This window comes from Gossypium hirsutum, chromosome A08, assembly GCF_007990345.1.
Source record: "Gossypium hirsutum isolate 1008001.06 chromosome A08, Gossypium_hirsutum_v2.1, whole genome shotgun sequence".
Classification (NCBI taxonomy): domain Eukaryota; kingdom Viridiplantae; phylum Streptophyta; class Magnoliopsida; order Malvales; family Malvaceae; genus Gossypium; species Gossypium hirsutum.
In genome coordinates, this window is record NC_053431.1 from 118,337,562 (window position 1) to 118,351,942 (window position 14,381).

General features: G+C 37.7%; 2 protein-coding genes across 4 annotated transcripts; one reads left to right on the forward strand and one right to left on the reverse strand.

The window, feature by feature from the left end:
* Positions 1–246: 246 nt before the first annotated feature.
* LOC107896998 (beta-amylase 1, chloroplastic) lies at positions 247–2,695 on the reverse strand. 3 transcript variants are annotated; one of them, XM_016822328.2, is made up of 4 exons: positions 2,426–2,695; positions 1,563–1,773; positions 1,354–1,464; positions 247–1,265 (listed from the first exon to the last, which is right to left on the reverse strand). In XM_016822328.2, exons 1-4 carry the CDS (start codon positions 2,686–2,688, stop codon positions 459–461), a joined length of 1,392 nt encoding a protein of 463 aa, XP_016677817.2. In that variant the 5' UTR covers positions 2,689–2,695; the 3' UTR covers positions 247–458. The 3 variants fall into 3 exon arrangements, with proteins under 3 accessions (XP_016677817.2, XP_040930846.1, XP_040930845.1); XM_041074912.1 differs by lacking the exon at positions 2,426–2,695 and adding an exon at positions 1,877–2,204; XM_041074911.1 differs by lacking the exon at positions 2,426–2,695 and adding an exon at positions 1,924–2,203.
* A 6,977-nt stretch (positions 2,696–9,672) lies between these two features.
* LOC107963598 (probable xyloglucan galactosyltransferase GT20) lies at positions 9,673–11,539 on the forward strand. The gene has a single exon (XM_016900049.2). The coding sequence runs from the start codon at positions 9,892–9,894 to the stop codon at positions 11,497–11,499; it is 1,608 nt and encodes a 535-aa protein (XP_016755538.2). The 5' UTR covers positions 9,673–9,891; the 3' UTR covers positions 11,500–11,539.
* Positions 11,540–14,381: the final 2,842 nt, after the last annotated feature.

Here is a 14,381-nt window from a genome sequence, read left to right on the forward strand (position 1 = left end):
TAAAAATTTAAAAGAGCTTAGATTTTTTTTTAATTTGCTATTCAAAAATTTTTAATTTACTCTTAGCAAAAGAATAAATCAAATTGTATAAATATATAAAAATTGAAGACTAAATTTATTGTTATACATAATATATTTTAACAGTAGTTTAGAAACTTTGTTATACTTTTACCATATTTATAAACGTAAAATCCTTTCTTTCAGAAATTCAAATATAATCGAATGCTTTAAAAAAAGGCAAATAAATAATCTAATATATATGATCCTTGATTAAAATTGGAAAGAGTTGGAACTATTTGGTACAAAGTAAAATCGAATACCAAATTATACAACATGCATTTTTTTCCCTAGCCACTGCATAGGAAAAAAAATTGAAAGGAAAAACTATATCATTTCAGAATCCTTGAGGAACTGTTATTAATACAAACTCTTTACTAAGCTACCATTGCTCTTATGCGCTAATGCATAAGGGCAACAGCGGCCTCCTGAATGAAAGGCTGCGTGACATGCACGAATTGTTCGGCTTCCCGCTCCACCTCTTCCCAACACCGACGAGCTCCTTTTCCCTCTTTCATCTTCTTCACGAATGCAACAAACCGTCTCCAATTGTCCGGATGAAAGAGCGATGGGTTCATCCTCAAGTACGTAAATGCACACATCTCTCTATCAACTGGTGAGCCATCGACATTCAACGATGAAGCTTGTAAGATCTGCTCGTGGGCGTATTCATCATAACGGGGAAGTGCATTCTCCCCGGCAAGCGGAACTTGTGCTGCTCCGGTTGCTAAAGCAACTTGCTTCACTAGCTTCTCAGGTGCACACAAGGCATCTTGGGGCTGCTCATGATCCCGCATCTCTATGCAAGTGAAGTTGAAAACGGCACCATGACGTGCTAGCATTTGAGCGATCGGGAGGTAACCATCTCGGTACCTTGTGTTGTAGTACCCTGCTGTGAGTTCAGGAGCATGGGATCGGGTTCCATAATGCCAGTGGATTCCCGCAACTTTCACTGAGATCTTCACACCTGCACCGTCAAAAATCGATGTTGCGGACGATAGAATTCTCTCCCCGTGATCTAACAGCATCTGAGAGTACCAGGTAAGGAAGAATTCACCATATGGAGTATTCCAACCACCACCTTCTTTCTTGAAAAAAGGCGTATCTTCTGGCCAATTGTTGTAGTGACCAGCATCAGTTGGGCCAGTGCTACCCCATTCTGGCTTACCCGCCGCTTCAGCTGCTGCTTTGAGGCTGCTAAGCATATACTGCATCAAATAACATCCATATTATTAACATCAAAACAGAACCTAATCTGAAATAGAGACAAGAGAGAGCAGTGCAATGTCAGGGTACCTTATCAAAACATTGGAAGGCTCCAATTCCAGGGAACTTCCATGTCCCATTCGCCTCCGGATACGAAGGGTACCGAAGCTCACCTGCCGGACCCATTCCGACTTGGATTTCCTGTAGTGAAAAACAACGGTAATTCCTTAGCAGTTGAATTCTTCCAAGAGGATGAGACAAAATGGGATCAACAATTACTAGTAAATTAGAAGAATTACCACAATGGTATCACCAAGGAGGTGTTTGAAATTGTCCCTAAAGGCACGCATGAAATCAGCATAACACTGAACAGGCGTACGGCCTTTCAAGACAGGAAGGGTATCGCAACCAAGTGAAAGGTATTCGTAGTTCCTTCTTCCCCATTGATCAGTGTATGCGAGGTCTGGGTCCTTCTCGATCTCCTCTGTAACCCACTTGGGCAAAGGAATACTGTACAAAAACAACCATATTTTTTCCTTTAAAAGAGTATCTCCATAACATCAAATCAATACATCCCAGTATTTGATTCAATAAAAATTTAGATAAATAATACAGGATTTGGACCACCGTATGGGGGCTTATGAAAATTTCCATACAAACCCCATATTCTCTGCCTGGAGAGATGGAGAGAAATGAAAGCTACCACCGTACCCTCCGTGAAAATGGGTCCTTATCCTTCGTAAAAAAAATTTGTTCTGATTCATGAACTTTTAAAATAGGTTCTGAAAATTTATTTCCATATCTATCTCCAAATTTAATTTCTTTCGGTCCCCTTTTTACCCCACTTTTGTAAAAAGATGCAATGAAAGCTTACGTTATCCCTTCATCTAAATTTTTTTTTTAAAAACGTTGGTTCATCTGATTGTCTCTTTCAAATTCAAAAAAAAGCAAATGATTGACTTGGAATCAATAATTAATCAAACGTGTAAACTTTTCTTTCTTCTTGATTTTCAAAAAGGTATCCCATCCCCACAAAAATTAATTTAAAATTACTATTTTTTAAATAAAATTTTCATAAGCTGAGTAACGGGATCTTAAAGAAAAAGAAGGGTTTAAATTTTAAAAGTTAAACAGTAAAGAGAGGTAAGGAGGAGATACGAACGTGCAAGAGTCACCGACGTTGCCGCCACACTGATGGAATGACATGACAGCCTGGACTTTAAGGCCATGCTTCTCAGCCATCTCGAGAAGCTCGGCGTAGCCACCCCAATTGTAAGCACCCGGCGCTTCCCTCTCCACCAGCCCCCACCAAACGTCAATCATTATCCCCTCCACTCCCGCGCTTTTCAGCGCGTGGAGACTCGCATTCATCGCCTTCTTTCTATTCACCGTATTCCCGTTCGTCACGCTATCCAACGGCATCATCACGTGTTAAGAAATGGCTTAAAATTGGTAGTGGATTGTTGTTGTTGGTAGTGGGTTGTTGGTGGTAGTGGATTAGTGGATGGTTGTTGGTGTCCATTTTCAACCACAAATCTTTGCCAAAGTTTTGGACAATTATGTCCTTGAACTCTCTTATAAATAGAGAGGTTCATTAGCCATATTATCATCCCAAACCAAGAGAGAGCAAAGCTTGTTCTTTGAAAGCTAGGATTTTAGCTTTCGGGTTTTCTATAGGGGTTGAGAGTTGTGAGGTTCTCGGGTTGTGTCTTGAGTGTAAAACACTTGTAATCTTCATCTTGTTATAGTGAAATTTCTTTTCGCCTCTGCCCGTGGACGTAGGCATTAAAGCCGAACCACGTAAATCCTTGTGTTCACTTTATTTTTCGTTCCGGTCAATTTACTTGTAGTCATATCGGAGTTCTCGAACGATCCTTTCCGCAACAAATTGGTACCAGAGCGTAGTTGAAGGAGTGATAATATTTTCTGAATTGCCCTGTGACTGCAGCTTTGTCTGATCTTTCACATCAGGAAGAAAATATTATCATTCATTCAAAGGTTCCAAATTATGGCTACAAGTGTTTCATCGACTAAGTATGATGTCGAGAAATTTACCGGGAAAAATAGTTTCAGTTTATGGCGCATCAAGATGCGGGCAGTGCTGGTTCAACAAGGATTGCTAAAAGCATTGTCTGGTAAAGATAAATTACCAAGCACGCTTTCGGAAGAGCAAAAGGATGACATGCTAGAAAGAGCACATAGTGCTATTCTGCTATGTCTAGGAGATGAAGTGCTACGAGAAGTAGCGGATGAGAAAACCGCGTCCGGTTTGTGGCTCCGGTTAGAGAGCAAGTACATGACGAAGTCATTGACGAACCGGCTCTACCTCAAGCAAAGACTCTATGCCCTGAAGATGGAGGAAGGTACACCTGTTTCCCAGCACCTGGATAAATTCAATTCCATTATCATGGATTTGAATAATATCGATAACAAAATCGATGATGAGGACCAAGCAATAATTGTTTTGTGTTCTTTGCCTCCCTCGTATGAGAATTTTGTTGATACAATGATGTACGGTCGTGATGACCTGACTCTAGAGGAGGTGAAAAATGCCTTAAGTTCCAGTGAGTTGAGGAAGAAAATCACTGGTAAGGTGGTCGAAAACAATGAAGGCGAAGGCTTGGTTGCTCGAGGAAGATCCAAGGCAAAGGGTGGAAGTTCAAGTAAAAGCCATCCTAGATCGCAGTCCAAGAAGAGAATACAGTGCTACTACTGTAAGAAGTACGGGCACATGAAGGTAGATTGTCCGAAAAGGAAGGAGAAATCAGAATCACAGGAGCAACAAAATGATCGTGCGAATGTAGCTGATGCAGATTCTTCAAGTGATGCCGAGATCGTTCTTGCAGTATCCGACTCTTACGCTGGTGGGAGATGGATTCTTGATACGGGAGCTACATTTCATATAAGTACTTCGAAAGATGCATTCTCAACATACGAGAAGCATTCTGGTTCAGTACTAATGGGAAATGACCACGCATGTCAAGTCATGGGGATTGGCACAGTTCGTATAAAGATGTTTGACGGTATTGTTAGAACTCTAACTGATGTTCGGCACATTCCAGAAATGAAGAAAAATTTGATCTCTTTGAGTACGTTGGACAAGAAAGGCTTTCGGTACTCTGCTGAAGGTGGAGTTCTCAAGGTATTCTCGGGTGCTTTGACTGTGATACGTGGTAATTTGGAGCGGGGCCTTTACTTCCTCGATGGTTCCTCGGTTACAGGTGTTGCGGGAGTGTCATCATCAGATGATCTAGATTCTGACACCACGAAGTTATGGCATATGCGGCTCGGGCATATGAGCGAGAGAGGCTTATCGGTGCTAAGCAAACGAGGATTATTGTCTGGGCAGTGTACAGGAAAGTTGAATTTCTGTGAGCACTGCGTCTTCGGTAAGCAGACTCGGGTAAAGTTCAGCACTGGGATTCACAAGACAAAAGGCACAGTGGATTACTTCCATTCTGACCTTTGGGGCCTTCTCCGACAATTTCTAAAGGTGGTTACAGATATCTGCTTACCTTTATCGATGATTACTCGAGAAAGGTTTGGGTGTATTTTCTGAAGAGCAAGTATGAGGTTCTCATCAACTTCAAGCAATTTAAAGCTTTGATCGAAAATCAAACAGGAAAGAAGATCAAGCGATTCCGGACGGATAATGGCTTGGAGTTTTGCTCAGGTGAATTCAATGAGTTCTGCAAAAATGAAGGAATAGTGAGACACCGCACTGTTCGTCGAACACCACAACAAAATGGAGTTGCAGAACGCATGAATAGAACTCTCTTGGAGCGAGCTCGTTGCATGCGATCAAATGCTGGGCTCGGTGAAGAATTTTGGGCTGAAGCTGTTAATACTGCTTGTTATTTGGTTAACAGATCTCCGTCAACAGCTATTGAGCTGAAGACTCCTGAGGAAGTATGGTCTGGTTCTCCTGCTGATTACTCTGGTTTAAGAGTGTTTGGCTGCCCTGCGTATGCTCATGTAAATGAGGGAAAACTCAAACCGAGGGCGAAGAAATGCATATTTCTTGGATACGGCCAAGGGGTGAAAGGATACAGGTTGTGGTGTCCTGATCCGGTTTCGTCCAAGTTCATCATCAGCAGAGATGTGACTTTTGATGAGTCATCCATGCTTCGATCCACCACAAATTCCCGGGAAAAGGAGGAGTCAGATAGAATGGGAGATCACGGTGTTGAGAAGCAGGTGGAGTGTCAGGTGGACGCTCCAATTCCTACGGAAGGTACTTCAGTCCAGGATGATCAAGTTGAGGTGCAAGATTCCGATGAAGATGAGTCACCTCAAGAAAAACCATATAGCATTGCCACTGGAAGAACGAAGAGACAAATCAAACCAAATCCGCGTTACGCTAATCTGGTGTCTTTCGCGCTCAGTGTGGCGGAGTCCATTGGTATAGAACCTTCCAGTTATAATGAGGCTGTCACGTGTGATGAGTCGGCACAGTGGGCAATTGCTATGAGTGAGGAGATAGAATCTCTTCACAAGAACCATACTTGGGAGTTGGTTAAGCCGCCAAGTAACCAGAAGATAGTTGGTTGCAAATGGGTCTTCAAGAAAAAGGAAGGCATCCTAGGGGTTGAAGCAACTAGATTCAAGGCACGATTGGTTGCTAAAGGCTTCACTCAGAAAGAGGGGAATGACTACAATGAAGTTTTCTCCCCAGTCGTAAAGCATTCTTCCATTCGTGTATTACTTGCCATGGTGGCCAAGTCTGATCTAGAACTTGAGCAGCTTGACGTAAAAACGGCGTTCTTGCATGGTGAGCTCGAGGAAACAATCTACATGCGTCAACCAGAGGGTTTTACAGTTCCTGGTAAAGAAGACCATGTCTGTCTATTAAAGAAGTCTTTATATGGATTGAAACAATCCCCAAGGCAGTGGTACAAGCGGTTTGATAGCTTCATGATTCAGCATGGTTACACAAGATGTGACTATGATGCTTGTGTCTATCATCGGAAGCTCTCAGATGGTTCGCACATTTATTTGTTGCTGTATGTTGATGACATGTTAATTGCTTCCAAAAACATGTCGGAAATCAACAAGTTAAAGTCGCAGTTGAGTGGTGAGTTCGAGATGAAGGATCTGGGTGCTGCCAAGAAAATTTTGGGCATGGATATTCACAGAGATCGCAAGGCGGGCAAGCTTCGTGTGTCGCAGAAGAACTACATTGAAAAGGTTCTTCAACGCTTCGGCATGGATAAAGCGAAAACTGTGAGTACTCCGTTGGCACCACATTTCAAACTCTCTGCAGAGTTGTCACCACAATCTGATGAAGAAAAGCAGCAAATGTCTCACATTCCATACTCGAGTGCAGTTGGAAGCGTGATGTATGCAATGGTTTGCACTCGTCCAGACATTTCACATGCAGTTAGTGTGGTCAGCAGATACATGAGTTGTCCTGGCAAGGAACACTGGCAGGCCGTGAAATGGATTCTCAGGTACTTGAGAGGTTCTGCAGATTTATGCTTGGTATATGATCAGAGTGACTGCACTAGCAGTGTCACGGGCTATGTGGACTCTGATTATGCTGGAGATCTGGACAAAAGAAGATCTCTGACGGGTTATGTTTTCACTTATTCTGGAGGAGCCATTAGTTGGAAAGTTGTGTTACAGTCTACCGTAGCCTTATCTACGACTGAGGCGGAATATATGGCGTTAGCAGAAGCAGTGAAAGAAGCATTGTGGATGAAAGGTCTAGTAAGCAGTTTGGGTTTACAACAGGATTTCACTGTTGTATTTTGCGATAGCCAGAGTGCCATACATCTGACTAAAAATCAGATGTTTCATGAACGGACCAAACACATTGATGTCAGATATCATTTTGTTCGGGAACATGTTACGCAAGGTGACATTGTTATCAGCAAGGTTGCTACCGAGAAGAATCCTGCAGATATGTTAACTAAGGTGATCCCTGCATATAAGTTCAAGCATTGCTTGGACTTGATAGGTATTCGGGATTGATTAGCGCCAGAGAGGCGTTTGGAAGAGGTGATCCAGTTCGAGGAATTCACTATGATGTTCAGCTTGGTAAATTTCAAGCCAAGGTGGAGATTTGTTAAGAAATGGCTTAAAATTGGTAGTGGATTGTTGTTGTTGGTAGTGGGTTGTTGGTGGTAGTGGATTAGTGGATGGTTGTTGGTGTCCATTTTCAACCACAAATCTTTGCCAAAGTTTTGGACAATTATGTCCTTGAACTCTCTTATAAATAGAGAGGTTCATTAGCCATATTAATCATCCCAAACCAAGAGAGAGCAAAGCTTGTTCTTTGAAAGCTAGGATTTTAGCTTTCGGGTTTTCTATAGGGGTTGAGAGTTGTGAGGTTCTCGGGTTGTGTCTTGAGTGTAAAACACTTGTAATCTTCATCTTGTTATAGTGAAATTTCTTTTCGCCTCTGCCCGTGGACGTAGGCATTAAAGCCGAACCACGTAAATCCTTGTGTTCACTTTATTTTCGTTCCGGTCAATTTACTTGTAGTCATATCGGAGTTCTCGAATCGATCCTTTCCGCAACAGGAATCAACCCTCCATAGCTGATCTTAGACTTGTTTGTGAGCTAATGCAACTTGAGGTAATGATATTTTTGCCCACATCTGAATTCTTTATTGTCGTCATTATTTCTCGGGTGGAACATAGCCTTCTATGATATAGATTCGATTGTGCTCCCCGTAGATGGGAACATTTAATCTGCAATTACTTTTACTAAAAATCTTCAGCTACCCAATCACGATTAAGAATTACGTAGAGGTCACCGCTTATGGTATTTTAACGGACCCTACCTGTGTTCTAATTGGTTAATTGTAGTGCAATTGTTTGTACATGATATGCTCCCTCTATCCTCTTCCCAGTACATGGGGAATGGAATTGTTTCATTGATATCCCCATTGTGCACTTTTTAGGACCATATCCTCCATATTCTTTATAACTATATGAAAATGAGGTCCTTTTCAATGGTTATAATCTTGGGTGCAGGTTTTGAATGAGAAGTATCGTTATAGGTTATTGGGTCCATACAAGAAAGTTCAGCGGTGGATTAAGCATACAAGATATGCTATTAGTCCTCACTTTGGCGACGTGCATAAGAACCTCATGAATGTCAAAGAAAAACTAAAAAATAAGCCGTTAATGGAAGCAAATCATGGAGGTGTGTCTGTCAGCGAACAGTGGTGGCGTGCAAGAATGTGACGTGAAAAAAAACTGAATAAACATAAAACATTTAGACCAGATGGTTTATGATTTATACAATGAATCATGTAGTTAGATGTTTGTCAACTGTACAATTGTAACAGGTTCTCCCCAGCCCTTGTGTTGTCTTGGTATGAACAAATTGGAAATGATGGGAATAAACTTTGGCTGTAAGTCATCTGGCTTGGATGAAGGGTTTTTGAAACACTTATTGAAGGATTCAACGAAAATAAAATCTTTAAATCATGTTCATTCCTTCTGCAGTCTGGATGTCGAGATTTAAATCAATATAGTTGGTTCCACATAAGTTCCCGTCATATTGGTTAGTGTGCCGTGTACCGTTCTTATAGAAAATTAGAACTATTAAGTTTCTGTTCTGCATCGATAAAAATTTTGGCTTGTACCGCTTGTAGCAGCCCTTGCCCAATTCTAGATATATTAGTTAGAAAATTTTGCATGGATTGGTGCATGAATAATTCTAAAAAAATATATAAAATTATTAAAACTTTAACCATTAAAGTTTGTCGAAGTTTAAAGTTTAAAATTTAAAGAAAAATAATAATAATAAATATTAAAAGAAATAAAGAATTTATATAACAAATAAAATTCCTAAAAACTTCTCAAACGTAGCTTCATGTTTGTATAGAACTTCCACCATATAGGTATAGTATGGGATGACTATCTTGGATAATCTTATTATTTAATGTTTGTGTTGATATTATGATTTTTTTAATTTATTGAATAATGATTTTTTATATACATATAGTAAATATTTTTAAAAAATATTAAAAAATTTGAAACAAAATATCAAAACAAATCAGTAATGGTATATTAGTTTCAATAGAAAAATAGTGTGCTTATCCATGCCATATTGATTAACTTGATTTAAACTCTAAACAGGTTTGGAGTTTTCTCTGTTTCTTTAAAGTATGATTGTATGTTAACTTCTTGTATTATCCTATAATGTTATTTAATTACCTCTTTATTAGGATTGTAAAATACTATTTTGATTTAATCTCAATAGAGTTTTGCATCATAATTTATTTCCCATACCACTAGCAGTTCTCTCTCTATGAAGGCCTTATGAAGCATCCAAAATGCCTGTAGAACAACTCATTTTCAACCATTAAAAAAGCTATAAAAATCCTAACCATCGTCTATACTATCAATCATCAACAAATATTTAAATCAAAACCTCAGCTGCATGGCTGTCATATTCATTTCATTGACATTGCATGAAGCATATGTTTTTTTGGACAAATATTTTTATAAATTGGTCAATCAATGAATGTAGCACCACCTAATGATCATTTTGCAAGACAAACGTGCATGCAATTTTGGAACCAACCATTATACGTGCAGCCATGTATATGCAGATTTCTCCCACTAGAAAAACCTGAAACAAAGCACTGAACAGACACTAAATCCATCAGACATGGCAATCCCAATGTCCAAAAAGAAGTCTAAACCATCCAAAAAGTTAGAAACAAAACACCATCAGTTTTCTGATACGCTTTTGTTCAAAATTCTAAACCGTATCCCTCTTGCAATCTTTCTATTAATCCTTATTTTCCTTTGGTCATCTTCCACCACCATCATCTCCGGCAAATTCGTTCACGTATGCGTGTCGTCGCGGAAACTCAACAATCTTTACTGTCTCTCTGCAGGTACCCAACCCAACTTTGAAATTCCAATTCCAGCTTTGAGCAACAATATTAGCACCGGTATCAAAGAGGTAGTCGATATTGTCCAGGAAGTTCCGGACCCGATCGTCAACAATGGCAGTGATGGGGAAGTTGCGTTTGCTGTCAAGGTTGTTGAACAGCAGCTACAAGTTCAAAGATCATGGATATCAAATAAAAATCATGTAACATCATGTGATGGGAAAGGGATTTATGTGTATGATTTGCCATCAAAGTTCAATAAGGACTTGGTAGGTCAATGTGGAGATATGATTCCATGGACAAATTTTTGTAAGTACTTCAACAATGAAGCCATGGGAGAACCTCTAGTAAAGCTTGGAAAAGGATGGTATCATACTCATCAATATGCCTTGGAGTTGATATTTCACACAAGGGCATTAAAACATACTTGTAGAGTTTACAATGAAAATGAGGCAAAGCTGTTTTATGTACCATTTTATGGTGGGTTAGATATCTTGAGATGGCACTTCAAAAATGTGTCTAATGATGTTAAAGACACCTTGGGGTTGGAACTTGTTAAATGGCTTGAAAACAAGGAATCGTGGCAAAAAAACTCTGGGAAAGATCATGTGTTTGTGTTGGGTAAAATTTCATGGGATTTCAGAAGAAAAAATGAAGATGTTTCATCATGGGGTACTCGATTTTTAGAGCTTGATCAACTGCAGAAATCAATTAAGTTGTTAATCGAACGTCAACCGTGGCACGTAAACGACATCGGTATCCCGCATCCTACGTACTTTCATCCCCATGTAGACGATGATATCATCACATGGCAGCTCAAGATTATCCGATCGAACCGCACGAGTCTAGTCAGTTTCGCAGGGGCAGAAAGGCCTGATGCACCACAAAACATAAGGTCAATACTGATCAATCAATGTAATAATTCAGGAACCAATTGTAGGTTCCTGAATTGTAGTTCAGGTGGATGTGATCAACCCGAATCAGTCGTTGAGCTCTTCATGGATTCCGAATTCTGTTTACAACCTCCCGGTGATAGCCCGACGAGAAAATCCGTATTCGATTCCCTTGTTTCGGGTTGTATTCCGGTACTTTTCGACCCTTTTACAGCTTATTACCAATATCCATGGCATTTACCCGAAGATCATAGCAAATACTCAGTGTTCATAGAACAAGAAGAGGTGAGAAAGATGAAGGTGAACATAATAGAAAAGTTGATGACGGTTCCTATAAGGGAAAGAGAAGATATGAGAAGGTACATTGTTTACGAATTATTGCCTGGTTTAGTATATGGAGACTCAAATTCCCAGCTTGAAAAATTCCAGGATGCATTTTCCATAACAATTAATAATTTGCTTGCAAGGGTAAACAAAATCGAATGAATGAATCCACTTTTTTTGTTCAAATATGAACACTAATTGTTTAGTTTCAAGCTGTAAATTGTATCAATCAATGTCACTTTCAATTTTCGAATATGAGTGTGTATTTTGGAAATCTATAAGTAGCTTAGAATAATCAATTTCAACAATGGTTTCTCCTCCACATATCTTAGCTTTTCCTTCTATAGAGAATCTTTTGCTAGAAAACTCTAGAAAAACGAAAGCTGCTCAATCAAAATGAAATAATTAGTTTGACAAACTTTTTAAGGTTTAATTCTGCTCTTATTCCTTATACTCTTTGCAGATTTAAAATTTGGTCCCTCTACCTTGAATTCCAAGATCTCTTTGGGTTCTGATTTAATTAAAATTCAAGTGCAATCGATGATAAGAGGATAAACATACCTCATCGCACTCGAACCTACATTTTCTTACACCGACAACAATATGCAACTCCAAATTCTTAATTGAAAACCTTATACCTTTGATTAAACATTTTTATTTGTTTATTTGACCTTTCAATCATTTAATATTTAATTTTACGAACATTTTGTTTAAATGTATCATAATTTAATTAAACAAATTTATTTAACAATATCACATTGAATTTTAATTATTAAAATAAAAAGTCTAAATTCATAAATTAAAAACAAAAAACTAAATTTTCCATGTTAAAATTAGTTTGGATTCTCGCAACGATGCACAAATTATTTGTGTGTATTAATATTTTTTTTTTCTTGAATTAATTAACGATTTGACAAAATATAAATTTACTTTAATCAATGCTATTAAAATGCGTTTTTATTTAGAAAAATATTTTAAGTTTAAAATTTTACCATATATTTGTGTTAATTTGTTTTATAATTTGTATTTCCTATAATTTATTTAATGTAATTATAAATAGAATTATAATTAATTATAATTTTGTATTTTTAGAGTATATATCCTCGCACATTTCAATATATGCACGTTTAGAGAGTGTACTATTTAAGTTAAATATCACAAAAATATTTATGTAAAAATAAACTGCATTTATATATGCATAATCTTGTAATCATATAAAAAATTATTAATTTTATTCAACAAAAATATGACATGTAATAATATATTAAAACTAAAATAAGCTTAAATGCATTAATATTGTGAAATTTGTCGAGATATCGACAAAAACATAAGGAATTTTTTATCCAAATTAGTTGAATTTGTTTTGAATTAATTTTTTTAAATTGTTAACAGTTAGACGTGGCAGATTATTATGGTGACAAATGATAATTTATAAGTTATTGATGACTATCGATTCAACCAATATAAACCTACATCTAATTTGCAAATTAAAGCAGTATAGGGAGTAGGGTCGATCCCACAGAGACTGGGTTTACTAAAAATTGTTTATCTCTCGACCAGATTTATGTCTGGGCAGTTGTCGTGCCCGCGATGTTTGGGGGAATAAAATATGAAACTTGAAATAAACACAAAAAAACGTAAAAAAGTAAAAGATTAAATAAAAAAACAACGAAGTAATCTAAAGAAAAATCAATTAAACTTAGCTCAGCCTTAAGCACGGGTTTTTCTGTCTTTGACCCGATCCTCAAAATTAGGTGAACTCCTCTTTTCCAATAAGCTAGTTATAGCTACCAAGGATGCCTCGGACACCAACTCTTTCTTATGTAAATTAGTTATGGAACGTCCTATAACTAACCCTTACCGATCGAACAACCTACGAAACGTTCGTGATTTAGAACTCCGGCAGCTTTGCGTTCTAGAAGAGCCTAGCTCGAACCAATGCCCTCAAACGTTCAGGACATTTAAATCCGATTACTACTTCCCTTGACGGAACCAAATAGCAATCCCCACTTGGCATGCCAATGTGTTCACGAAAAATCAATTAGACAATCGATCCTTTCGGAATTCCAACCGTACGTCTAGCCACACTAACTCAAACGACGTCCTTTTTGACTTAGTATTGACTTGACTTTGTGAGTTGACAAAGTCATACTCTTAATCCAGAGAAACAATAAATATCGAAAATTGGGAGTTAAACAGCTCGGGTTCGTAACTCACGGGTTTTTGACAGGGTTAACACCGGCTTAAAGCTGAAAGGGGTTTAGTGTGGCATGAATTTAATCATGCTTGAAGGTTGTGAATTGTGTTTTGGCTTTGTGTGAAGGGTGATGGAATTTTGGAAAGGAAAGGGGACTTGGAGAGCAATTGACCCAATTGTGGAAAAGAAACAAAAATTGGATACAAAGCTACAAAATGCAACGTCAAATTGAAGAGAAAAGAAATAATATTCCAACTCCAAATTGAAAAAAGAAATACAAGAGAGAGAGTAATTCTATTCCAAGTAGAAGAAGGAATACAAATTAAAGGATGATTTTTCTAGAAAACTAAAAGCCCCTATTTATATACATAGGGTTATTAAAAATAGCCTATTCTAAATTAATAAAATAATAATAATAATAATAATAATAAATAAAACTAAATAAAATAAAATAATATCTTCTATTTTTAGATTTTTACAAAATCAAAATTGATGTTAAATCCTTGGCCTTCCCATCTTTATGATTTGGCCCCAAGTCAACGATTTGTCTTTCAATTTGGTCCCTTTTTGCTCGTTTTTTACCAATTGCATCCCTGACAAGATTAAATCATAAAAAACACCAATTAAGCAGGGATTAATTCAGAAATAAACCAAATTAAACATAAGAATTATGTAAATTAGTGTGTTTATCAGTTATGCCATATAAGAACTGTTTCCTTTTCTGTAATCTTATATTATTATAATATATATATAGAAAATATTTGTTAATATGTCGATAGAGTTTTTTGACTTCAAATGCAGGATTAGGGAGCTGATAAGTGTCTTATAAGGTTTATTAGATATATTA